Source organism: Ursus americanus, chromosome 5, assembly GCF_024610735.1.
Source record: "Ursus americanus isolate L20-20 chromosome 5, mUrsAme1.1.p, whole genome shotgun sequence".
NCBI classification, from domain to species: Eukaryota; Metazoa; Chordata; class Mammalia; order Carnivora; family Ursidae; genus Ursus; species Ursus americanus.
Window position 1 is genome coordinate 46,222,097 of NC_142131.1, and position 27,007 is coordinate 46,249,103.

A 27,007-nucleotide genomic window follows, 5' to 3' on the forward strand; every position below is an offset into this window, starting at 1 on the left:
ACATAGTGCCTATAGTTAATGCAATATTGTGCACTTTAACATATGTTCCGAGCATAGATGGCTTGTTAGGTGTTCTTACTACAGCCACTGCTCCCTGCTCCCACTAACACACGTGAACAAAAGGACGCAAGGAAGTTTTTGGAGGTGATGGATAAGTTTAGTACCTTGATCGTAGTGATCATGAGTGTATGCATATGTCCAAACTCTTCAAAATACTGAGTTTATATATACAGTATGATAAACTTATCTCTAACTGATACATTAATATGCACATTAAATTTGTACAATTTTTAAATATATCCGCTGTATTTCAGTAAAGCCTAAAAACAAAACAAAAACCTGGAAGCATTATCCCAAGAAAACCACTGTTTTTAAGGAATAACACTAGTTTTTAACAGTTCTCCTTTAATTTTTTTGCCTCTTTATAAAAACGTATTTTTTGGATTTTGCAAGTTTGGACTCCTTAAAGTAATGTTGAGTTCATTTGTCCTTCACAGAACAGTATGTAATAAGATTTTTGTGGCTTACATGTCTGCTGTTTGAGTAAAGAAAATAGTAAAAACAGGTACACTTGATAATAGTTTGACACCTTTTTCTAACTTTGGCTTTTCAGATATTTGTTTTTCCTTTCTAGCCAAAAAAGGAAGAAAAAAATTTGGAAGTAAATATGAAAGAATGGATCTTGCGGTATGCTGAACAGCAAAACGAAGAAGAAAAGAGTGAAAATTCTAAAAGCTTAGAAGCGGAGGAAAAGTTTGACCCTGTGAGTTAGAAATTTGTCTTAGGCTTCTAGCTGGCTGTTCATAGGCAACGTAATTTAACTTTTGTGACTTAGTTTTCACCTTTGTAGATTAAAAATACCCCTATGAGTTGATGTGAAGATTAAACAAAACTTACAAATAACAAAATAGGAATGGCACCAAATAACTGCTCAGTAGCTGTTATTTATATTCCTTCCATATTTAAAGAGATAATCATAAGATATTTTTACATGATTATCATCCGTAGGAAGTATGCTAAATTCCTTAGATAATAAAAGAAAGGCACATTTCTTTACAGAGGAAATCCGTGGTCTGGTCGGAGAAAACCAAGATACCATAAGATAAACTAAAAATTTAAGGTTGAATGAAAACAAGTTATAGGAAGAAAATATTACAATACATATGCCCGACAAGACTTCTGTCTAGAATTTATAAAGAAGTTTTAAAAGAACAATAAACACTTCACAAAAATAGATACATGGATGGCCAGTTAACATGTAAAAATAATTTCAGGATCACTAGTCACCAGAGAAATGAAAAATTCCAATGAGATACTATTTTATATTCATCAAAATGGCTACGATTAAACAGATGAGTAATACCCGGTCTTGGGAGGGCGTGGAACAACGGGCACACTCAGACATTGATTGCGAGGGTGTAAAATGGTACATCCGCTTTGGGAAACTGGCACTTCCTTATGAAGTTAAACATACACTTAACCAAATGACCTAACAGTTCCATTCCTAGGTATTTATTCAAGAAAAAGGAAAACGTGCCCACAAAAAAGGTCTGTATGCGAATGTTCATAGCAGCTTTATATTAATACTCAAACATTGCAAGCAACTGTCCAAAACATACTTGAGTGAAAGAAGCCAGACACAAATGAGTACATGTGTAATTACTATATTAAAATCTAGAAGAGTCATCCATGCAAAACCAGTCTGTAGTGACAGAAGGCAGATCACTGGTTGCTTAGTCCAAGGGCAGGGGAAGGGGATGGACTATAAGGCAGCATGCGGATACTTTTGGAGATGGTGGGAATGTTTTTTATCTTTTATGATAGTGGTTACACGGATATATACATTTATCAAATTCAGTTCACCTGTACACCTAAATGGGTACATTTTATTGCATGTAAATCATGCTTCAATAAAATTTGTTTAGAAAGAAAAAAAGGAAGTTGGAGAATAACATGTAGTATGATGAACATATTTGTGTAAAAGAGAAAAATATATACATATATTTGCATTCTTACGTATGCACAGAAAAGATCTGGAAAGATTGGCAAGAAGCTATTATCAGTGATTAGAACGAGGGTGCTAGAATGGGAGGGAGACTCCTTTTTTTAGACTCTTTTGTATCCTGTAATTTTTTTCTTTTTTAACCATGTGCCTGTATTAAACGAATACAAAGAAAAAGAATTCGGGACAGTACACGTCTACGTTGAGGTTCAGAGAAGAGGGGTGGAACTTGAAGGGTGCGTCGAGTGCACATGGGCAGGAGAGGAAGATGGCCTAGATGGGTAAAACAGCGTGAACAGGGTACAGAGGTGGAATTGTGCAAGGGGCCTTTGGGTATTAGACAATAAATGAGTATATACAGAGCATAAAATATAGATGAGTACTGGCAGGTAGGAGTAAACGGTGAGTTTAGCTGACACCAGAAGATTTTGCTGCCTAGAAAATGGGCATCAAATTTGACTTTTCCTCTTGTGAAGAGCCACTAGAAGCATGGGGGCAGGTCAATTACAGGAATAATCTTGTATTTTAGGTCAGATTTAGTAATGTTTAGTTAAGGTGGTTTGGAACATTTTGGTAGGGATTTGGAAAGGATAGGGAAGCCATTTTGGTAGCTGTTGCACTTCCTCAGGTGTGAAATAATAAGGGTGCAAATTGGAATTGGAAAGGAACAGAAACATGTAAAGCAAGAATCCAGAGAAAGTATTGATTTACCGAATATTAAGGTTAATGAGCCAAAGATAGCAAGAGATTTGCAGGTGGAGGGAAGGTATCAGTGGCAGAGATAGGAGTGATGAAAGAATGAGTGTGATTGGGGTGAAGAGGAGAAGATAGCTAACCCTTCTCCCTCTTAACAGTGCGTCGTGCGTGTTCTACACGGAGTAGTCCCAGCATTCAACTCCATGTGCTGCCTTAGTTTATCTCTTTTCTGCTCATCTTAACGGTTGTGTTGCATGGCAGCATTCTCCATGCCCTTATCTTCTCCACCCTGTACATCCATCTGTTTCACCTGTCCCTTATTAACCGAAGGTAAAAAACAGAAATTCGAGTTTAACTCTACACTGTATCTAATGGTTGCTCAGCAGAGCTAAGTCCTTAAGTTTCATTACACCCCTTCTCCCCAGAGGCCTTTTTTTTTTTTTAATGTCCCTTCCTGTCTTTTATGAGAAAGAGATTATGTGAAGATAACTTTCAGATGAGTATTATTACCTATACAGTCCTTTAAAAATGTGTTTATAAAATGTATAAAAATAAGACATTTTCTTATTATAGAAGTGAACTCGCATTTACTTTTTCTTCTGTAGTTTTTAAATTTTATTTAACATGTCAAGGAAGTTTTCCATGTGGATCACCCTCATTCTTTTGCTGTCTCATTTTTTTCTAATTGCTGACTAGTTTTTTCTGTAGAAAAACTTGATTTGCAGTTTTTCCTCTTCATTCAGTACTGCAGTATTAGGTGTGTGTACCTGAAAATCTGCGTCTTTGTATTATTTCTCTGCGAAAAATTCCTAAACGTTGATTTGCTGGATCAAAGAATAAGATCAAAAGATCATAGATTTTGATATAATACGTTGACAGTGGATTAACTCATTTTGTTCTTTTTTTAATTTCCGTATCATTATCTTATTTGGAACAGAATGAAAGGTACTTACACCTTGCAGCAAAACTTCTGGACGCAAAGGAGCAAGCAGCTACCTTTAAGCTAGAAAAAAACAAGCAAGGTCAAAAAGAGGCTCAAGAAAAAATAAGGAAATTTCAAAGAGGTAAACACTTCCAAATTCTTAGATGTATAAATGCCTTTCCTTTTTTGGCTTCCCCAGTATGGAAATCGCCTCTTTTTAATTTGTCTACAAAATCTCAGTTTATACGTGGGCTTGGGAGACTTTCTGTAACAAGCCAAATAAAGAATATGGTAGCTTGTGTGGGCCATATAGACTCTCTCACAACTACTGAACTCTGCTGTCACAGCGTAGAAGCAGCCATGGAAATACATAAGGGAATGGCTATGGTCTCGTAAAACTTTACGGATACCAGAAGGGGAATTTCATATAATTTTCACATGTCACCAGATATTTTTTTTTTCAACCTCAGTTAAAAATATAAAAATGTAATTCTTAACTTATAGGCTGTACGAAGCAGGCAGTGGGGCTCGATTTGACCGGCTGGCCATAGTTTGTCAGCCTCTGATGTATACCATAAAATACCATCCTCATTCAAGAAGGAGAGGAGGATATAATTCCATGAGTATTCATTTCTAGTGAGGATGTTTTTCCAGACCTTCTACATCTGTTAAATAATTTATTTAAGACATTTTAGTATATGATGTGAAAATAAATTGCCTTCGACGTCTAGCACAAATTCCAGGTAGGAGGTGTTGAATACTTGGCTACAAGGAAAAAGACGGAATGCTGTCTTTTTTTAAAACCATCTTTGCAAAGTAAAAAGGCATAAAAAACAAAGCATGATTTTTTTTCTTGGTAGAAATGGAAACTTTAGAAGACCATCCAGTATTCAATCCAGCCATAAAGATTTCACATCAACAGAATGAAAGGAAAAAGCCTCCTGTAGCCACAGAAGAGGAAAGGGCTTTGAACTTTAACTTATTTGAAAAATCGGTAGCTGCTACTGAAGAAGAGAAAGGTAAAATGAAGGGAAAGTGTTTCAAGGTGTAAGTAGTAAAATGTCAATGAAAATACAATTGAGAAATTATCTTACTTTGCATTCCAGCAAACTACATAAGCTGGCAGTAAAGTTGTTTCCACATTGCTGTCCTAGAAAAATAACTTTTGTAGCATTTTATAATTAGAAGTATCTTGCTTCAGCCTCATCTCTTTCCAGTCCATCCTCCAAATTCCTGCCAGGATTATCTTTCCATAACACACATCTGAGTGTGAGTTCCCTGTTAAAAACCCTTAGTCAGTAATAAGTCCAAACCCTTTATCATGATATTGAAGATCCTTTGCATTCTGCCACAGTCCGCCTTTCCACTTCATTTTCCCAGCTGTGTACTATAGCCACGGGTACTTCATGGCTCCATGATTTTGCTCATCCTGTTACCCCCTGCTTGGCCAACCTTTCCCTCTTTTCTTCTTCTTCTTCTTTTTTTTTTTAAGATTTTATTTATTTATTTGACAGAGCGAGAGAGAGAGCACAAGCAGGGGGAGCTGCAGGCAGAGGGAAAGGGAGAAGCAGGCTCCTTGCTGAGCAAGGAGCCCAAATCGGGGCTTGATCCCAGGACCCTGGGTACATGACCCAAGCCAAAGGCAGATGCTTGACCAACTGAGCCACCCAGGTGCCCCCTTTCCCTGGTTTCAAAGCTCAGTTCAAAACAGTACCTCTTTAAGACTGCCGTGAGTCCTGCCATGGCACCATATGTGTGTAATTGTGTACTTGTGCTAAGTAAATTATTAATATAGCTTGTATAATATTTGTAATAGAGTCAAATCCTATACTAAATTGTCAGTTTTTTAAATGATACATTGTTTCATAAATATTTATTGAATCCTTACTGTTCATAATGTCAGTTGCTATGTGTACGGTTATTAACAAAATAACCTAGTCCTTGCCCTCTTCAATATGCATTAAATATTTCATTACAAATTGTGATGTGTGCTATCAGAGTAAGAAAACTGGTTTCTAGTAATAAAGAGGACTGATGACTTGCTCAGAGATCTAACAGATGATTAAGTGCCAGCCCAGTGACATGTTTGTGGGAAGAGCCGTCTAAGGAGGGAGACAGTACATTGGAAGTCTAAGATGGGAAAGATCTAGAGCAGACTATTCAACGGAACACTCGATGACAGAAATGTTCTGTATCTGAGCTATCCAATGTGGTAGCTACTAGCCAAATAGGATTATGGGGCACTTGAAATGTGATGAGTACAACTGAGAAACTGAAAGTTTAATTGTAATGAATATAGGTTTGTCCACATGTGGCTGGTGGCTCAGAGCATTTGGGGAGGTGACCGACTGCCTGTGTGGCTAGTGTAGTGAGCATGATGGTGGAGTGATAACAGATAGGTAGAGATGGATCATGGAGAATTTGGACTCTCTTTTATATGTAATATGAAGCCAATGAAGGTGGTTGTGGCGGTGGCAGCTATTAAGCAGGGAAATGACATCTGATTTATATTTTTTGAAGAGATTACCCTTCCTGTGTGGTAGCCTCTGTAGTTGAGAGTACCATAAATAATCCATCACATGGATATCGTAGATTTTTACAAGTTACTCAGGATACTTTTTTTAAGATTCAGATTTTCAGTGGTTCTATCCATTCAGAGGATTTGCTTACATCACTTGTAGAAGAGCAAGCTTTTCTCTGTCATTTTTCACCTATTCTCTTCTAAAAGGCTTTTCCCAAAATTGAGAGGACTCTGATCACTCAAAAGAGATTATACATTACTGCATGACAACTTTTAAAGCACCAATCTTGTCTGTCATTTTAGAGAAAAAGAAAGAACCTCATGATGTAAGAAATTTTGACTATACAGCTCGAAGCTGGACTGGAAAATCTCCCAAACAATTTCTGATCGATTGGGTCAGGAAGAATCTTCCCAAGAGTCCAAATCCTTCCTTTGAAAAAGTTCCAGTAGGTAGATACTGGAAATGTAGGTATGTTTTTCTGGTTAATTGAGTGACCTTTTAGAAAAATCTGAAGATGAAAAATCTCTGTTTTTTATGTGCTAAGTAGACCTGTACGAAGCTTTCTTGTTCCATGTTTCCGGGTGATAATGCTGATCAGTTATTATCTAGGTTCAGTGTCTTCCATGGAAATACTTAAATAATTAATGTAAACTTAGGTTCAGTGTTAATGGAATTCTGACTTATTTTACTTCATTAATTTTATTTTTATAATTCTTGGCTTCTTTGTAGGGTAAGGGTAATCAAGTCTGAAGATGATGTCCTGGTAGTGTGCCCCACCATCTTAACAGAGGATGGCATGCAAGCTCAGCACCTGGGAGCAACTCTGGCTCTTTATCGTTTAGTGAAGGGGCAGGTGAGACTTTCTAGACTGAGCTCTTTCAAAAATCATTTGTGGACTGTATGTAGCCAACCTAAAACTGTACGGGCATGTGGAATGTAGTGTTTAATTATGGCCCTTTGTGGCAGTTTTTACTTACTGCTTCTTCAGATTAATCTTCATTTCTGCTTATTTATAATTTTGACTTCCTCTAGCCCCTAAGCCTATCTCAGTCTTTCTGTCCTTAGACCAGAGGCTCTGAACGATTTCAGAAGTGGTTCCGTTTTTCAGGCTATGCTATTTTACAGATTAAAAATAGTTGTACGAGGTTGGCTGAAATACGGAGAATTTTTAAACAATTTAATGTTTAATTAAGTATTATAATATCTCTCTTTAATGTTATATTTTCTCTTAGCTTTGAAAAGTTAAAGACCTTGATTCCACTTTTCAGTTTTAGGATTTATTAGTTATAAGCTCTCGGGTTAAGGAAAGATTAGAGTACTACTGAAGGAAGCTCTTTTTTTCTTGGATTGTTGGATTGTCAGCATTTGTTTTATACAATAAATATGTGTATTTTTCTTCATGGAAAATTAGAACCACTGGAAATTCCAGACCCTGATAACGTGGAACTCCCAACAATAGTTCCTTTTCCAGTTTCTGGCAGTAAAAGTTCTTAATGCGTTTATTTCCCTTATTTTGCAAAAAAGCTATCATAAGCTAAGCTTAATTGATAGAAATGACTATCCTTGTTATAGAGAGAACTGTTACAGAAATAATTTTATAGCACAGAATTAGGATAACTTAGATTGACTCCATTGTAGTTTTTTTTTTTTTAAGATTTGATTTGTTTGAGAGAGAGAGAGCGAACATGAGTGGGGGTGGGGAATGGGCAAAGCAGGCTCCCCACTGAGCAGGGAGCCCAATGTGAGGCGCGGTCCCACGACCCTGGCATCATGATGTGAGCCGAAGGCAGATGCTTAACCAACTGAGCCACCCAGGCGCCCTTCCACTGTAGTTCATTTTAAATACTTTGACCTATAATCTTAATTTAACTACCAGCATCTGACAGGGGAGCTTCGTTTCAGAAATGCTTTATGGATCATCTACATCTTTACGTAGCACCACTGCAGGAGTAAAAAATAAAAAAGTATTCACTAGTTTCCTATGTTCCAGGACTGAGCACTTTTCATTTAGTAACTTAAAGTTTACTTCAGAGTATGTCTATAAAGGAGATATTAGCCCCATTTTACAAATGTAGAAACTGAGACACAGAGAGGTTATTTGCCCAAGGTCACACAACTAGTAAGTCTAGAAGCCTGAATATGATATATGCTATTTATAAATTTACAATATAAGCATGTGTGTCTTATATTAAAGTAATAACTTACTAATTTAAGAGAGAAATTACATTTTAAAAGGAAAGTAGCTATTCTCAGTTGTAGCCTATTGAATTTTGGTTTCCAGTAGGTAGTGAAAATAACATACTGCTGATTGTTTGTTTGTTTGTTTGTTTTCATTTATAGTCAGTGCATCAGTTACTTCCTCCTACTTACCGAGATGTTTGGCTGGAGTGGAGCGATGCAGAAAAGAAAAAGGAAGAATTAAATAAAATGGAAACCAATAAACCCCGTGATCTTTTTATTGCCAAACTTCTGAACAAATTGAAACAACAGCAGCAACAGCAGCAACAGCATTCTGAAAATAAGAGAGAAAACTCTGAAGATCCGGAGGAATCTTGGGAAAATTTAGTTTCTGATGAAGATTTTTCAGCACTGTCCTTGGAATCAGAAAAGGCAGAAGATTTGGAACCTGTTAGAAACCTGTTTAGAAAGTTGCAAAGCACACCGAAGTACCAGAGACTTCTAAAGGAAAGGCAACAGTTACCTGTGTTCAAACATAGGAATTCAATCGTTGAAACTCTTAAAAGGCACCGGGTAGTGGTTGTGGCAGGTGAAACAGGGAGTGGCAAAAGTACTCAAGTGCCACATTTTCTGTTGGAAGATTTGCTTCTAAATGAGTGGGGAACAAGTAAGTGTAACATTGTCTGCACCCAGCCCCGAAGAATCTCAGCAGTGAGTTTAGCCACAAGAGTATGTGATGAGTTGGGCTGTGAAAATGGACCTGGAGGAAGGGTAAGATGTTGTTGGACTCCGTCTCAGTGAGTGGTGACATTACTCACCTTTGCTCTTGGGATCCAAATGGAACCTGTACCATGTATGAGTTTTTACTATTACTGTTTGTTCAGTAGCATATCTCAGGCACTTTTCATGTTTTCTTTGATAGATGTCATATTATGGCACTTGAAAAGGGTTGTTAGTAATTGTCATAAAAATTCTCATATCAAGGAAAAATATATTCATTTTAATAATTGAATATTCAAATATGTTATATACTAAAGAGAACGAAGAATATAGACAAATTCAGATTTGACTGTAATAACATAAATCTCAAGTTCCTGCAAGTAGTTTCTATGGAATGTATTCCTGAGTGATTTTCATTAATTCTTTTTAATAAGCAGAAGAAAAATACAATATAGAAGAAAAAGCTAGACTGTTCTCAAGCCCCTGATTTTTAAAAAATGGAAAAAATACTGAAATATCTCTTGTCGTGGGTTTTGCCATGCAAACATACCCAAAACTATTTACACCTTAACCAGAATGACTGCAAAATACAGAAATTAATAAAATTGTTTAGAACCAAATATGATGAATTCCAAGTCAAATAACTCTGCTTGTTTATACTTTGCATCGTTCTTTTTGGAGATGGTACTTAACATTTTTGCCTCTGTCTTCAAGATACGTACCCCTTGGGCACCTGGGTGGTTCAGTCCATTAAACATGTGCCTTCGACTCAGGTCATGATCCCAGAGTCTTGGGATCCAGTCCCCAGTTGGGTTCCCTGCTCAGCAGGGAATCTGCTTCTCCCTCTACTCCTCACCCGCTCTTGTGCTCTCTGTCTCTCAAATAAATAAGTACAATCTTAAAAGAAAAAGAAAAGATAACATACACTTTTATTAAAAATGTTTTATGTAACAAATTGGGTTTCTCTCATGGAATGTAAGAAAAAAGACAGTTTCTGTCTTATAAGGAGCTCACGTTAAGAGGATGACAGACATGTACACACAAGGCAAATAAAAGAATGACTGAAAAAAATAAATGTGGTGGAAATAGACGGGACTTCAAGATTCCCATCAGGCACCACTGGTACAATACCAGCTCCTTTTTAATGGTGGCAGCTTTTGTGAAATCTTGATAGAAAATTTTGGGAACGGCTCTAAATTTTTGTTCCTAAGTACCTTAGCGTTTTGTTCCAAGATAATTGAATTAGAATAATATTGATGCCTGGGTGGCTCAGTCAGTTAAGTGTCCAACTCTTGGTTTCAGCTCAAGTCATGATCTCAGGGTTGTGAGATTGAGCCCCGCTTCAGGCTCTGTGCTCAGCACGGAGTCTGCTTGACACTCTACCTCTCTCCCTTTCCCTCTGCCCCTCCCCCCTCTTAAAAAAAAGACTAGAATAATATTGATGGTACCCGAAGAGGGTGAACAGCTTTTGTATCAACACTTCGAAAAGAACAAAAGTTTTTCTTGTTTAAAATTAGCAAAACAAGTTTTACCGTTTTAGATAATTGAAGACCATGGGAAAATAATTTTAATAAATTTCTCTAAATAGATATAGATTTACTTAAGCTGCTCCCCCTAATAGCAGGATCAGCACCTGTGCTACATCTCTTAGTGCTTGTTTCCCAGATCACTCGTGAGAATCTAATCTCAACCTTGTGTTCTCCCTTCAGAATTCCTTGTGTGGCTATCAGATCCGGATGGAATCTCGAGCTAGTGAGTCTACAAGGTTACTCTATTGTACAACAGGGGTTTTGCTAAGGAAACTTCAAGAAGATGGTCTCCTAACTAATGTGTCTCATGTTATTGTAGACGAGGTGAGTATATTCTATAGTCTGGTTCAGATAAATTCAAAACACCTTCATAATAAAAAGATGCTGTTTCTAATACTAGCTAACATTTTCTTCCTGCTTATTTAAATAGCAGACACTTTACATATAATAGTTTTTTTTCTCTAACAAATGTCTCATGTTAATAGATTTAATACCACATGACATTTGCTATATGTTAGATGCTATTCTGATTTTATGTATATAAATTTGTTTAATCCTTCCTCGCACTCCAGTGAAGTAGATATTCTTACCTCTGTTTGACAGTTGTCAAACTGAGGCACAGAGAGGTTAAAATGCCTTATGTAAGTTCACGCAGCAAGTGCTGAAACTGGAGGTTCAAACTGAGGCCATCTGGCTGCAGTCTGTGCTCTAACCAGTATACTGACTCTCAACTCCATTTAGTTAAAGGATTTTCTTTGATTCTTACTAAAAAAAAAAAAAAAAGTTTAACTCATCATTTTCTCTCTAGATATATCCCTCCCTGAATCAAATTAGACTGCACACTTAAATTGAATGTTTAAATTGAAAAGGTTCCCATCGGAATTATTTTAAATGGCACAGTAGCCTAGTAAATGTAAATTGATTTGCTTTGTGCATAATTTTGTCAAAAAGAAACCAGATACATAACATTTCTCTTATTCAAAAATATATTAAAAATTTTCCCTCACATAAAGCTTTTGTGAGTGTCTGTTAATTCACTAAGTTCAGAGGGCAGCAGTAAAAGTTCAGCCATTCGGGGCGGTTCAGCTTGTTAAGCGTCTGCCTTCGGCTCAGGTCCTGGGGTAGAGCCCCAGATTGGGCTCCCTGCTCAGCGGGGAGCCTGCTTCTCCCTCTGCCTGCCACCACCCCTGCTTGTGCATGCACTCACTCTCTCTGTCAAATAAATAAAATCTTAAAAAAAAAAAAACATTCATTCATTGAGTTTTAATTAATCGACTACATATAGATTATTGGGTTATTTTCCTCCTTTTGATTAGAAAATATTTTACAAATATAGAAAGATACTACAAAAATGAAAGTAAAAATCTATAACCCCATGACCCAGAAAAAATCAGTGTTGACATTTAAGTTGCATATAATATGCACATTATATTTATATATAGAAATGAATACATGTATTTATAGTTTGTATATATCTTTTAACATTTTTTTATATTCTACAAAAACATGATTTTTAGTAAGCTTTATAGTATATAATTTGGATGCCCCATAATGTATTAACTTTTTTCCTGTTACACTTTTTTTGTTATTTTAGATTCCACATATAAGTGAAAACATGTTATTTGTCTTATGTCCGACTTATTTCACTTAGCATAATACTCTCTTCATTCATCCATGTTGTTGCAGATGGCAAGGTCTCATTCATTTTTATGGCTAATACTCCATGGTAGATTCCATTGTATATATTTCATATCTTTATCCATTCATCTCTCGATGGACACTTGGGTTGCTTCCGTATCATGGCTGTTGTAAATAATGCTCTTACAAACACAGGGGTGCATATATCTTCTCACATTGGTGTTTTTGTTTTCTTTTTCTATACCCAGTAGTAGAAATACGGGATCATTTTATGTTTGTTTTTAATTTTTTGAGGAATCTTTATACTGTCTCCACAGTGATTGCACCAGTTTATGTTCCCCACAACAGTGGACAAATGTTCCCTTTTCTCTGCATCCTCACCAACACTTCTTTTTAATTCTAGCCATTCTGACAGGTATGAGGTGATATCTTGTGGTTTTGATTTGCATTTCCCCTGATGATTAGTGATGTTGAGCATCTTTTCATGTGTCTGTTGGCCATTTGTATGTCTTATTTGAAAGAATGTTCACATCCTCTGCACATTTTTAAATTGTGGGGTTGTTTTGGTGTGGACTAGTGTGAGTTGTTCATAGATTTTGGATATTAACCCCTTATCGGATATATGATTTGCAGATATCCTTTCCCATTCATTAGGTTGCCATTTGGTTTTGTTGATGGTTTTCACTGTGCAAAAAGCCTTTTATTTTGGTGTAGTCACAATAGCTTATTTTTGCTTTTTAGGAGTTTTATGGTCTCACATTTAGAACTTTAATCCATTTTGAGTTTATTTTGTGTATAGTATAGAAAATGTTCCAGTTTTCCTAACATTGTTATTGAAAAGACTGTCTTTTCTCCATTATATATTCTTGCCCCTGGGTGAACCCTAATTTAAAAGCCAGACCAACTTGAGGGAGCTGTTCTTTCATGGGTCATGTTAGTCTCATTTACTGAATTGTGATTTACTGAATTGTGCTTGAATGTGATACTGTCAATATCTTGAACAATATGGTAAAAGTAAGAAAAAGCCCAGTGAAATTCATCATCATGTTAAATACAAGAATATAAAAGATGTTGGGACAGAGTTCATTATATTATTCAGGACCTTTCTTTTTGACAGTGCTCAGGATAATACTTCTACCTTACGATGATGAATAGTTGTGCGATTTGGTTTGTGGTCACTGTGTGAGTTAACTAGCTTTTCCTGCTGGCTGCTGCTATGCTTACAGCCAAATCTTTTGCCTACCGCTCCTGAATGTGCTTAATATAAAGGACACATTTTTTTTTAGTTCTACTTTATGATTTTTTTAAATCAGTATCTGCATAAATTAACACGTATTTGATGAGCTTCCTCAGATTTGCCTCATCCATCAGGAAATCTCTCAAGTTTCAGACATAAATAACCTAGTCAAACCACCAAAGTAAAAATAACTAAGATTAGTCCTTCTTTCTCCCTAAATCCAGTCACCTAGACCTATTGATTATACTTTTCTCAAATTCATTCATTTTTCTCCATCTTCAACTAGTATTGCCCTTATAGAGGTTATTATTTCTTTAAGTACTACAAAAACCGATAATTAAACTTTTCTATTTTGCTCTCCTCCATTACATTCTCCACATTATAGACAATTATCTTTTTTTTTTTTTAAGATTTTATTTATTTAGTAGAGAGAGAGGGAGCATGTGCACAAGCAGTGGGGAGGGGCAGAGGGAGAGAGAGAAGCAGACTCCCCGCTGAGCAAGGAGCCCCACTTGGAGGTGGATCCCAGGACCCTGAGATCACGCCCTGAGCTGAAGGCAGATGCTTAACTGACTGAGCCACCCAGGCGCCCTGCCAGTTACCTTTTTCAAACCAAAACTCATACTGCATGATTTCCCTACTTTAAGATTTTTTTTAAAGGTTTATTTTCAAGTAATCTCTAATCTTTATACCCTGTGGGGGGGGCTTGAACTCAGAAACCTGAGATCAAGAGTTGCATGCTCCCCTGACTGAGGCAGCCAGGTGCCCCTACAATGTTTTAAGCACTGCCCAAGTCATTAGGGTACAGCAGATTACCAAGCACCTCACCTGCTTTATCTCTTGCCCCTTCCCATTCTGAAGGTATCATGTTTGCTTTTCCAGTCCCTAAAATGTATTATGACCCCTCTTTTTACCGTGATTTTATACAATTTGCATCCCATCACCACTTTCCCTCCCTTTCTCATCCTATTCCTCCTTCATCGTTTTTTTTCAAACTCATCCTTCAGTTCTTCGCATTGATGGCAATTTCTCTTAGTATACTCCCTGACCTCCTGAATTGACTACTCTTCATGTGTAAATTTAAAACCATCCTGTACAGTATCTTACTAGACTGTAAACCGAAATGGAGAGAACTGTTTTGGTCTTTTTTACATTCCCAGCATCTAGCATAATGCTGAGTATTTACTATTTGTTGGGCTCTGTTCTGAGGGCTTTACATGATGTCACTGGACTGTCACAAGCACTCTACAAAGTTTATATTATAGGTATTCTTGTTTTATAGAAGAATAGACCCAAAAATATTTAACATTCTTAAAGTCATACTGTAAGCGGCCAAGAAGAGTTGAACCCAAGCGATTGATTCCAGAACCTGAACACTTATTTACTGCTTACTTACAAACAAATGAATGATAAAACCTGTTTTAATTTGTTATCTTCATATACTTAATATTTGTGTGCTGCCTTAAATCTTACAAAATAAAAATGGGCTCGAAATAAGTCAGAATACACAGAGTTGGAAGATAGCTATATTCAGAAGATCTGGAACTCTGTATACCACATCTGTTACGTTCTTCCCTAAAATGTGTGGGCCAGAAGGGCATTAAAAACCATTTTTCTCGGACAACTCTTTGAGACCCTGCTGGATCCCTACAGCCAACCCCCCTTTTTCTACATAATGCATGAACCACCAGTCTTGTGGTAACGATGACCGTACAGTTTGGTATTAGTGGCAGAACTTGAGGAGTCACCCTGGCTTGGCTTCTAAGGGAAATTTAGGAGATAACCTCATCTTAACCAAATACTTACAAACCATCTCGTAAGCTTGCATCCTGTTATCATAACTGATTTTGTTCGTTATATGCTGATTTTTATGGCTTCCGTTTTAGAGGGTGATTTTATTTTCAATCCTGAAGATCTACCTTATTGAAACAACTTCTCTCTGCTTCCCCATGTATCAACTATATTTAAATACTAACTTCTGGTAGATTTGCGTGTCTGATTATTTTAGCCTCGTACTAGACCTTATATATGGTTAAAATTTTTGTTCCATTTATACTAGGTTCATGAAAGAAGTGTCCAGTCAGACTTCCTACTGATTATCTTGAAGGAAATTTTACAGAAACGCTCTGATTTGCACTTGATTCTAATGAGCGCCACTGTAGACAGTGAAAAGTTTTCTACGTATTTCACACACTGCCCTATTCTCAGAATTTCAGGAAGAAGCTATCCTGTCGAGGTAAGTTTTCTTTATAATGCTTACGTGAACAGAAACTACATTCCTACCGGGGAGTTTCCCCCAGAAGATAGGCCCTAGTAGTCTGAGCCCATACTTAGTCCTCCGGTACTCCAAGTCAGGAGAGGACTTGGAGATGGCTTGGGAATCAGGCGGCTGGTGCTGCCTGGATTGAGGGTGGGTGGGCTGGAAGGAAGGATTCTGCTGAAAGACGTACCTGAGAAGTACAGAACATAAAACACACTTCCATGTCAAAACCATTATAAGCAGATTGAGAGTGGCTGCCTGGCAATAAAGAACTCCTTTTGCACCCACCTCTCCAATTTAGGCTTGTTTTGAAACTTCTGGTCTGCCTGTTCTATTCTTAATGTTTGTCCTTGGGTTCAGCTTAAAAAGACAGCTCTTTTTAATCAGTTTTCACAAATTAAAAAAAAGACACCATAATGTAATTTGTCCTGAGACTTCTAGGGACAAACTCCTGTCAACCAAGTTTTCCATTCCCAAATAATGTAAAAAGAAGCTTTTCTCATAATAGACTAAATTAACATTTGGTAACATTCAAAAGATAATGATCTCCTCATTCTTTTTAAAATGATATTTACTGAAATGAATTTGAGTTCATCATTTATATGCCTTAATCTGTGTAGGTTTTTCATCTTGAAGATATAATAGAAGAAACAGGCTTTGTACTGGAGAAAGACTCCGAATACTGTCAGAAATTTCTGGAGGAGGAGGAAGAAATTACTATTAATGTTACAAGCAAAGCAGGAGGAATAAAAAAATACCAGGTAAAAAGAAAACATTTTCAGAGATATCTGATAGTGATAGCCAGGGCATAACCTTCTGTGAGAGGTTTGAAATCATATGGCTGGCACAGTGAATTTGAGTATAATTTGGTAGAAAAGGAAGAGATAGGACTTTGAGCAAATTTTAAAGATCATTTCTTTGATCTTCGGTTTATGGTATTTTATCTTTTTACAGTATTTTGGCCATATAGATAGACATAAAAAAATCAAGGACCATATAAATAAGAAGGAAACTTTATTGTTTCATAGCCATGATTAATTATTTAGGAGTAAATTTGTAATTATTTTCCTTACTTTATCTGAACACCTTAGGTGTTGAGGATGGGGCAGGCCCGAAATCTAAATAGATCCTTGCCATTTCTTTTCTCAGCAGCCTCTGTCCTGGTATGAGCCAACCCCAGCTATATAGTGAAGCTGTCTAGGACAAGCACAGTTCTTCCTGGAGAGTTAGTTTCAATGATATGTTTATTTTTAGAAGTATCATAAAAACTAAATTATCCTACATTTTAGCGAGTGATACTATATCCAGTATATTTTCTGTATCCATGATATTTCATGCTTATATCCAATCTGATGGAAACATGAAGTTACTTTATCTTTTACTTAAGCAGATAAATTAAGAAAACAAAAACTAAAATCTTTCCCTAAAACTCCAGAGATAGAAACTAGAAATTAAAGAAGGACTTCAAAAAATAAAGGTATTTCAAGAGATAATTGGAATTCAGCAACCAAAATAGAATCTAGTAGGAATGAGGCAGATATAAACTATTTAATTTATTATGGGGACACCTGCGTGGCTCAGTTAGTTAAACATCAGACTCTTGGTTTCGGCTCAGGTCATGATCTCAGGGTCATGAGATCCAAGTTCCACGTCTGGCTCCGTGCCCAGCGTGGAGCCTACATAAGATTCTTTCTCTCCCTCCCCCCCCCCCGCCCCAAAAAGTTACTATGACCTCTTCCTGGAATGCTTCTCGTTGCCACAGAACAATGCATACGGTGTTCTGTTTTTCTTAGCTCTTCTTTAATTTAGTATGTACATGACAAGATTAAAAGTTTTGCTGTACTTAAGGAGGTTGAATGAAATGAAATACGCAGCACATGAAATTTTACGCTTTTTCCACAGTTAAAAAGTGTACTCTTACATATTTTAGCAAAATAATGACGAGAAATACAGTTTTGAATGAGTGCAAATACATCTTTTCTTCCTTCTTTGTCTTATAAAAATACTTAATATTTTTGTTCACCTTTTTCTGATTGTGTTTCTTGTAGGAGTTTATACCAGTTCATACTGGATCAAGTGCTGATTTAAATCCATTTTACCAAAAGTATAGCAGCCGCACTCAGCATGCTATTCTCTACATGAATCCTCATAAGATCAACCTTGATCTCATTTTGGAACTTCTTATATATTTGGGTATAGATCTTTTTCTAATTTGACTCCCTTTGTTTTGATAAAACTTTTCTGCTGACTGAAGATGCTTTCTTAACATGTTACATGCTATCCCTGGCCTTTCTTCTGTTGAATTTCAGACAGAAGTCCCCAGTTCAGAACTATTGAAGGAGCAGTGCTGATCTTTTTACCAGGACTTGCACATATTCAACAGTTGTATGATCTCCTATCAACTGACCGGAGATTTTTTTCTGAACGGTAACTACAAATCTTTATTATAGTCTAAGTAGTTTTGAAATAGAAAAATGTTTATTAAAACTCTGATCAGAATTTTCAGTCTTTTTACCTATAATTAAAATTATCCAAAGTGAATTTTTTAACATTTAACATTAACAGCTTTAACATTTATTAACATTATAGCACTTAATGTATTAAAAATTTTAGATACTATTTCTGCTTTTGTTCTGTGTTCTTAATATGAGTAAGCTGAGGGAATCCTGTGGTTGAGAATAAGAGGGTGACTCCCCTCCCCAACCCACTGGACAGTGCAAAACCCCCTACAGGTTGCAGTTTATCACCCAGACATGGAATCAGCTGTTTAGTGTATCTGTCCTGATACAGTTCATTACTGCTGTCACGGTTCTAATATCCAAGCATATTTTAAAATTCTCTAAACCCTATATTCCATTTAAATTCATATTATTTTTTCTTTGATGAGTATATGTGGTTTCATTGCATCATTCTCAGAACTTTTGTGTGTTTGAAATTTTTCAAAATAAAATTTTAAATTGCTATTTGCAAATAAATTTTGTTATTCTTTGCAGTGTCTTCTAAAGAGAAACTCTTGCTAAGAACTATGATTTTAACTTTCAGATATAAAGTGATAGCTCTGCATTCTATTCTTTCAACTCAAGATCAAGCTGCAGCATTCACACTTCCTCCTCCTGGAGTCAGGAAGGTAAAATTCAGTGCAGTGAATTTACGTGTGATCTGAGAATATTTTATGAAAATGTAATGACTCTTTCACATCACCGTTATTAAAATATTATTAAGTGCCTTATAGGCAGTGGCAGACTCTAGATGTTCTCTAGGTTAACAAAATCAGAAGTGAACCCAATATTAAAGTATTTGAATATTTTTATTATGCATTATTAAAGGGACAAGGCTTTTAGGGGAGTGACAGTTGAAAAATATTATGGAATGGATTTTGCTTCTGAAAAGAAAAATCATTACTTTTCCCATCCTTTTCTTGAAGGATGTTGGATATCAGGAGCTATTTGAATCCTGTGAGGATTCCTTGTTGTTCTCCAGGCTATGCATCCCTGATTGTAATATATAGACCATTAGGTTAGGAAACAGTCTCAGTATTTTCATGTCTCCTCTGTTCAGGATTCTGAATGTGAAGGGATACTTGGCAGGGAGTGTCTCAGATTTAGAAGGGGATAAAAGAGCACACAGTTTAAGAACTGTGGGGAACCCAGGAGCTCCCAGAAAGAACCTAGGTTCTGAGGCTGCTCTAATCTCTTAATATTTGGGCTTCCCCCTAAGATTTGGTTTAAAGAAAAGAGTTCTACCTCTTAAAAAAAAAAAAATGTTGCTGAGATAGAATGAGCACCTAGGTCCCATCTAAGTATTAGAACCCAGATTATTATTTCCTAAGTCAAATGAATAAGAAAAACAAGCAGTCACTATTGAGTTACAGAGTTGAGATAGAGCAATACATAAGTGAGTATTTGATGGAGAATTTCCTAAATGTTTTACCTCCAAGGACTCAACAGAAAAAATGCAAAGACCGTAGTATTCAGCCATGACCATTAAGAATTTTAGAACTAGAAATGGATCTAAGAAATCCTCTATTTCTACCTCCTGAATTACAGTAGAAGTATCTGAAGTCACCTAACGTAAAATGACTTGGCTGAGGTCGCACAGCTAGTAAGTAGAAGAGCCAGGGCAACAACCCACTTCTTACCGATGTACTATTATTTTCAATAATTGTGAATGGTTGTGCTGAGCTGTCAGGAATACTGGCCCAATTTCCCAGGCTACTTAGTTCATTTTTAAGATGACTGACTAGAATTAGGGGAACGGTATTTTTGTTGGAATGAAAATCTCTAACTTTAATTGGCAAGTTAAGCTGTGAAAACTAATAAATTTACACAGTAATAGCAGGTAGATGGTGAATTTTTGTAAATAATTTTGAAAATCACTTTTGTAAATAATTTTGAAAATCACTTTTTAAAATTCATCAGGTCAAACTATAGTTTAAATGATTGCACACTGCTGAAAGTGGTTATCTAAATCTTTTGGTTTTTATTTTCAGATTGTTTTAGCAACAAATATTGCAGAGACAGGTATCACTATTCCAGATGTTGTATTTGTAATTGACACTGGAAGAACAAAAGAAAATAAGTAAGTTTGAAAAGGGTTTGGTGCTCTTATATTCTTGGGAGAAATCACAGAATCATATGGGGAAAATTCCAAATGTCCTAATTCTACCCAAAACAAAAAGCCTCAGAGAAACTCTAAGAAACTTTAAAATGCCCAAGAGTAAATGTCAAGTTTCATGTCTTAAGTTTTCCCATAAGTAATGCCATGTACGACTACTTGGAGAAAACTGCTCTCTGAGAAAATTTTCAGAACAGATTTTTTTGTAAAATTGTTTGAAAAATATCCTTACAAAAACATTATTTGAGATTATAACAGAGCATATGGATTTTGGAATCAAAGTTGGATTTAAATCTCTGATCTGTAATACCGGTAGGTAAGTATAATTATCAGTCCCTTCATATGTAAATGGGGAGCATGAATATTTTTCATAATTGAAAGTACGTGGTATAGTAATTGGCACTTAATAGGTAACCTTCCCTGAACCTTCATAAAAAGGTTACTACTTTATAAATGTTTTCATGTTTATGTTGCAAAAACAGGGAAGACCACCTTGATAGTCTGTCATAATCCATATACACTCTCCCGCTGTTAGGAAACTTCAGTAATATTCGGCAATGCATAGGACTACTAAGAGCCATTTCTCAAACTTTTTCAAAGAAGTCTTATTGCATAATTCATAGGCCTTCCATTAAAATAAAACATCTTCCATGGTCGGATTAATTTGGGAAAGGTTGAGTGAACCAGGTTTTTCCCTTGTAGAGGTATTTGAAGCTTTTGATAGTATGAGACTTAGTTTGCAGAGTTTGCTGAATTATTTAAATATGAAACATGACTTGGGAAATACCCTGGCCCACAACGAATGGACTTTTTTTTTAGCCTGTTTTCAGTGTAATTTTAAGAGTTGCCTATTTCCAGCTTTTTTCAAATTTTGATTTAAGTCCTTTATCTAAATATTCTCTCCTCAAACTTTTCTTCAGGTACCATGAAAGCAGTCAGATGAGTTCTTTGGTTGAGACGTTTGTCAGTAAAGCAAGTGCGCTGCAGCGCCAGGGGAGAGCGGGGAGGGTCCGAGATGGCTTCTGCTTCAGAATGTACACAAGAGAAAGGTATGCCACGGCCCTGGGAACCAGGAGGACATCAGTCATTATAGTGTGGCATTTCTGATAATAGGTCAAGTGTTTAATATTATTTTATTTTTCAGATTTGAAGGCTTTATGGACTATTCTGTCCCTGAAATCTTACGTGTGCCTTTGGAGGAATTATGTCTTCATATTATGGTAATGCCAAGGGAATTAAGATGCTCTTTTTTTATTCTTTTCTAAAAAAGAGAAAACATGAAGACTTACACTTCTCTTTACCCTATGTTGCTCTAGATTTTCATGTATTTTTTTTTTTACTCTTGAATAAATACCCCCTCCCCCATCTTTTTTTTAAAGATTTTATGTATTTGAGAGAGAAAGTGTGCACGAGAGAGCACACAAGGGGGAGCAGCAGAGGCAGAGGTAAAAGTAGGCTCCTGCCTGAGCATGGAGCCTGACGCGGGGCTCCATCCCAGAACCCCAGGATTATGACCTGAGCTGAAGGCAGATGCTTAACTGAGCCACCCAGGCGCCCCATTCTCCCATCTTTTTATAAGTAAACCCATTGTGCTTAAATTCTACCACAGGCACTTGTCCTTAATAGACTAAAACGAGCTCTCAACTGGGGGCAGTATTGCTCACCAGGGGAGAAGGCGGCCGTGCTGCACGGGCAGCTGGTGGGTAGAGGCCAGGGCCGACTGCTCAACAGTGCTGAGACCGAGAAACCCTGACGTAGACCAAGGCCTTCCCAGTCTGAAAGAGCTATAACAATACCCTTCGGTTCTTAGATTTTGACTTTACAAAAATCAGGAATGAGGAAACTAAAAATATGGCCTAGAAGATCTCTTCCTCATATCAGCCCTTAACACACACACACACACACACAGACACAGTCTCTCACTCCCAATTATAAGAAAAAGAACAGGATAGCCTTACTGAGACATGTATGTCCCTTTTCTCGGAATTTAGTTCCAATTTGACCATCTCTTTGGTCAATTCTTTCTAATAACATACTGATTTATCACTCTTTTTTAATGTGCAGAAATGCAATCTTGGTTCTCCTGAAGATTTCCTCTCGAAAGCCTTAGATCCTCCTCAGCTTCAAGTAATCAGCAATGCAATGAATTTACTCCGAAAAATTGGAGCGTGTGAGCTAAATGAGCCTACGCTGACTCCACTGGGCCAACACCTTGCAGCTCTGCCTGTGAATGTCAAGATTGGCAAGATGCTTATTTTTGGTGCCATATTTGGGTGCCTTGACCCAGTGGTAAGATAAATGCTGCTCTTGCTTCTTTAACTGTCATTTTGGCTGGGAAATTACTAAGTTTGAAAATAATTTTTACTTTTTATATTTATATACAGGATACTACACATTCATCCCTTTACTTAAGTATACTGGAGGTACTATTTTGTAAATGGGTTTGGCTTGTGTAGACTTTTGCTATCAAAAATCCGACTTGAAATGTTTCTTTAATTGACTACATAGGGGGGTAGAGCAAGAGAGCTGTGTGGAGAGGGGGAGACAGAGAGAGAGAGTCTTAGGCAGGCTTCATGCCCAGCACAGAGCCCAGCCGGAACTCAGTCTCACACTCCTGAGATCATGACCTGAGCCGAAATCAAGAACTGGATGCTTAACTGGTTGAGCCACCCAGGTGCCCTATTTATAGTAGATGATTCTTTGAAAGCTGTGAACCCCACAGACTTTCCTAAGGAGAATGAAAAACTTTCTTCACTTTTCTGCATTCTCTCTCTGAGCCAGCAATTACTAGCGGTTCTGTTTTATCAAATTATCTCAGAATTAACAAATTGTGTGCCTCTTTTTGAAACTCTGGGCCTGCTGTGCCCTTTCAGCTTTCCAGTTTTACCAGGCTATGGCCTTTTCTGGGACTGCAAATCATTCTGTTTAAAACAAAATGAAGAGAGGGTAACGTGCTCTAGTCTGTTTCTCTGGTATTAGGAATACTCACCAGAATTGTCCTGAGTCCAAAAAATAATCTGTCATGATCATTGATGTGAAAAGCTACAACAACAACAAATGGGCCATAATGCATTACCAATTATTTTAAAAGTATTTAAAGAACATTGCAGGCAATGGAAATTTAGTAGGCTAAGAGTCAAGGTGTAAGAGCTATGATTCTGGGATTGCTTCTGTGTGACAGACTGTGAATCACTGTACACACATTCAGGTATTTATCTGATTCTGGTGATGTGACCGCCTTATAAATATGGTCTAAAAGTGATATATTTTTTAAATTAAACAAAATGAAGCCCAAAGTAACTAATTAAAATGAAAATGTTAGCTATTGTAGAACACAGTAAAGGTACTGGAAAAGAAGAAACATGCAACTTGAAAGTGGGACTGACTGTTGTAGGATTTGCTTTTTTTACACATCATCCTTCCATGTCTGCCTCTTTAATGGTAAATGTTTTGCTTATTTATGGACAGGCAACACTAGCTGCAGTGATGACCGAGAAGTCTCCTTTTACTACACCAATTGGTCGGAAAGATGAGGCAGATCTTGCAAAATCAGCTTTGGCTATGGCCGATTCAGACCACCTGACAATCTACAACGCATACCTAGGGTAAAGAAATAATCTGGGTGTTGTCAATAAGTCGGTGACCTGAGGTTATTTACTTTTTAAAAATTTATCTTTGATGTTCATTAAGAAGATATATCTAAGATTTCCCTTTTAGTTCATATAGCAAGGTATAATTATTTTAAAGATGTCTATTTTTATAATCCTTTCCAAAATTTGACTGTAATGTACTTTGTATTGTTGTGTCTATATTACTTCGTATTTGGAGTTAATAATTTACTATCATCCACAAAAAATCTCAGCGTTGAAGTTCATATTATATTCGTAGCTCCTACAACCATTAAGAACCCCCTCCCTTAAGTGATTGTAATTTAATTAAGCTTACTTTGGCTAATACCTCTGAAAAAGAGTTTGAAAAGAAAACATGTTGAACTTCGGTCATTTTATTTATCTAGATGGAAAAAAGCGCGGCAAGAAGGCGGCTATCGTTCTGAAGTAGCATATTGCCGGAGGAACTTTCTTAATCGAACATCACTGTTAACCCTAGAGGTAAGTCTTAGTACAACTTTCTAACTCGGGGGCATATGGTTGAGTAGTAGGCTTATTTTAGAAAAAGAAATGCCAGGGATAGTGCTTGACACATAGTACAGATTTAATTTAGTGAATTAATAAATTTATAACTTTTTGTTGTTTCTTGTAATAGGTAACTTTTATGTATCGCTACAGTGATTTAAAATAGTATTTAACAACCATAATGTAATAATCATAAAATACTTCCAAGGCTTGGAATCTAGTCATTTTTCCTAAGAGCCCCAATTCCTTTTAGGGAAATTCTTTTCTGTTTCCCTGAATATTAGCCAGCTACTTAGATGCAGGTAGGATGATAGTCACGGAAAGGCATCCAAGGCATCCCTCCCTGTGGCTGATTGTGACCGGGTTTATAAATCTGCTCTTGGGAAGGGAAACCTAACAGCTGTGCCCATCACTCAGGTTTTTTCTACTCTTGAGGATCAGAATTATTTCTTGGAGGAGAGAGAGTAGAAGTATAGTTAAAGACAAGTGATGGCAAAAGCAGGGCGCCTCTGCAAATAATGTTCCTGGCGCTTGGTACACGGTGTTTAGCACACCATCTAAAGGCAGACAGTTACTACAGACACACTATGAAAGTATTCAGCAAATAATGTATCTCACATAATTCCTCTACTCCGTGCTCATATTTTAAAGGCTTAAATATTTTATTCCCATATAACTTAACACATTTTTTGTCATTCAAAATAACGGTTGGGATAAGAGCAGGGACATCTCTCAGAATGAGTTTTGTCCTCCTGCAAGTAGATAAAGGGATAAATTAAAGAAACCGCTGCCTCTGGGCTAACTCACTGGGATTCTCCTCGGTCTCCACTCCCTTCCAGCCGCCCAGTTGCCTCCCCCCTCCTTCCTTCTGTGAGCCTTTTCCACCTCCCCTGGGCTGCGAGGTTTTCCATCTCTTCACTTACCCTGTGGTGTTAGGGCAGCTGTTTGGCCTTTTCTTACCTGGAATCAAAGTCTCTTCAGTCCCAAACAAGAACTCTAAAGGAAATCCTAAATGTAAATATCACCTTTTAATCGCCTGTATCCTGTTTACTTTGAAAAATGCTCGTCCTTCCTATAGAATTTAAGCTGATTGGCACTTAGTTACTAAAGGTTAATACAGATTTTAGGCAATAATTTTAGATTAAATGACAGTGTCATTGTTAGAATTAAGGTGAGATTCTCAGGGGCAAAGGAACGAAGTATTTGCATTCCAGGATCAAGATTCCTCCCCTGTTCTTTCTCTAATTACTAGTTCCCTCTGTGACCATCCTCATTGTGTGGAGAGAGCTACTAGTAAAGTAAATATATTGAATGCAAATGTGTTCAGACACATTTTTATTGCTCTCACATTTTAGACATTATGCTTTATGACATGTAAAGTCTTGGGATGTAGAAATAGGTAATTCTTCAATCCTTGATTTACCAGTATCGTTTTCTCCTCCCTCATTTGATTAGGGCTGTAGTTAACTACGTAATTTGGCATCCTGTCAGTTTTGATAGGAAGCAGCAATATATATTAAAGCGTTGTCAGTTTTTCTATTTTAATCAATTACGATCTTGTCTTTTTTTAACATAAACCAATCTAGGATGTAAAGCAAGAGTTAATCAAGTTGGTTAAGGCAGCGGGATTTTCATCATCAACTTCTAATGACTGGGAAGGAAACAGAGCCTCACAGACCCTTTCCTTCCAAGAAATTGCCCTTCTTAAAGCTGTACTGGCCGCTGGACTGTATGACAATGTGGGGAAGATAATCTATACAAAATCAGTTGATGTTACAGAAAAATTGGCTTGCATTGTGGAGACAGCCCAAGGCAAAGCACAAGTACATCCATCCTCAGTAAATCGAGATTTGCAAACTTATGGGTGGCTTTTATACCAGGAGAAGGTAAAGTGCTCAATCTTAATTCCACTGTTCAGAACATTATTCTAGAAGTCAGTGGTAACAAGTTAGGATGCCCCGACAGGTACTATATTTCATTCTTAAATTGAGCTGTTTATTTTTGTACTTATTTGAAATCAGTATGTATATAGTTTCATCAAAAAAAAGTCCTTATTTCTTTCACTTAATGAAAGAAAAATATTAAAGTTTCTACTCTGACCATCATCATGTATCAGTTCCCTGAGATTTCACCAAATGTTGCTACCTCAGCAGAGAACGAAGACATGTTATACGTGCATTTCAAATAAGGGGGTTTGGGATTAGGCAGAACTCTGTATGACCTGGCAACAGTTTGAGTCACAGTGTAACCCAGGATAACTTAAAAGCAATTATTTATAGCTTACAATTAAAAAAATCTTTTGAATTGTAGCTTGCTATAAACTAACAAGGATCCGTAATTTCAAGCACTGGCTCAAAAAATCATTACCCTGTCGTAAAACTTAAATGTAAAACATGAGGAATTACTGACTAGTGGCCATAGCTGAACATTGGTCTAGAAACCAGACACTTTGAAAGTTTTATTTTTTGTGCTAAGCATTGGCATGATAAAATTACTTGCTCATAGTTTTATGTTCAAGGTATATAATTCATCCTTACAATTAATGTTTTAAAATGC

The 27,007-nt window shown here is 36.8% G+C and overlaps 1 protein-coding gene across 2 annotated transcripts in view; it reads left to right on the forward strand.

The window, feature by feature from the left end:
• Nucleotides 1-27,007, forward strand: part of DHX29 (DExH-box helicase 29) — a 42,389-nt gene that overhangs the window by 11,840 nt on the left and 3,542 nt on the right. For both annotated transcript variants that reach the window (XM_045794331.2, XM_087862143.1), the window contains 19 exons: nucleotides 635-763; nucleotides 3,636-3,762; nucleotides 4,481-4,639; nucleotides 6,445-6,610; nucleotides 6,872-6,995; nucleotides 8,483-9,091; nucleotides 10,750-10,893; nucleotides 15,504-15,680; nucleotides 16,325-16,465; nucleotides 17,753-17,897; nucleotides 18,014-18,131; nucleotides 18,747-18,831; nucleotides 20,194-20,282; nucleotides 21,239-21,367; nucleotides 21,463-21,538; nucleotides 22,383-22,607; nucleotides 23,787-23,923; nucleotides 24,334-24,427; nucleotides 26,038-26,337. In XM_045794331.2, the coding sequence (XP_045650287.2) occupies nucleotides 635-763; nucleotides 3,636-3,762; nucleotides 4,481-4,639; nucleotides 6,445-6,610; nucleotides 6,872-6,995; nucleotides 8,483-9,091; nucleotides 10,750-10,893; nucleotides 15,504-15,680; nucleotides 16,325-16,465; nucleotides 17,753-17,897; nucleotides 18,014-18,131; nucleotides 18,747-18,831; nucleotides 20,194-20,282; nucleotides 21,239-21,367; nucleotides 21,463-21,538; nucleotides 22,383-22,607; nucleotides 23,787-23,923; nucleotides 24,334-24,427; nucleotides 26,038-26,337 (3,174 nt within the window). The remainder of the gene's footprint in view (nucleotides 1-634; nucleotides 764-3,635; nucleotides 3,763-4,480; nucleotides 4,640-6,444; nucleotides 6,611-6,871; nucleotides 6,996-8,482; nucleotides 9,092-10,749; nucleotides 10,894-15,503; nucleotides 15,681-16,324; nucleotides 16,466-17,752; nucleotides 17,898-18,013; nucleotides 18,132-18,746; nucleotides 18,832-20,193; nucleotides 20,283-21,238; nucleotides 21,368-21,462; nucleotides 21,539-22,382; nucleotides 22,608-23,786; nucleotides 23,924-24,333; nucleotides 24,428-26,037; nucleotides 26,338-27,007) is intronic.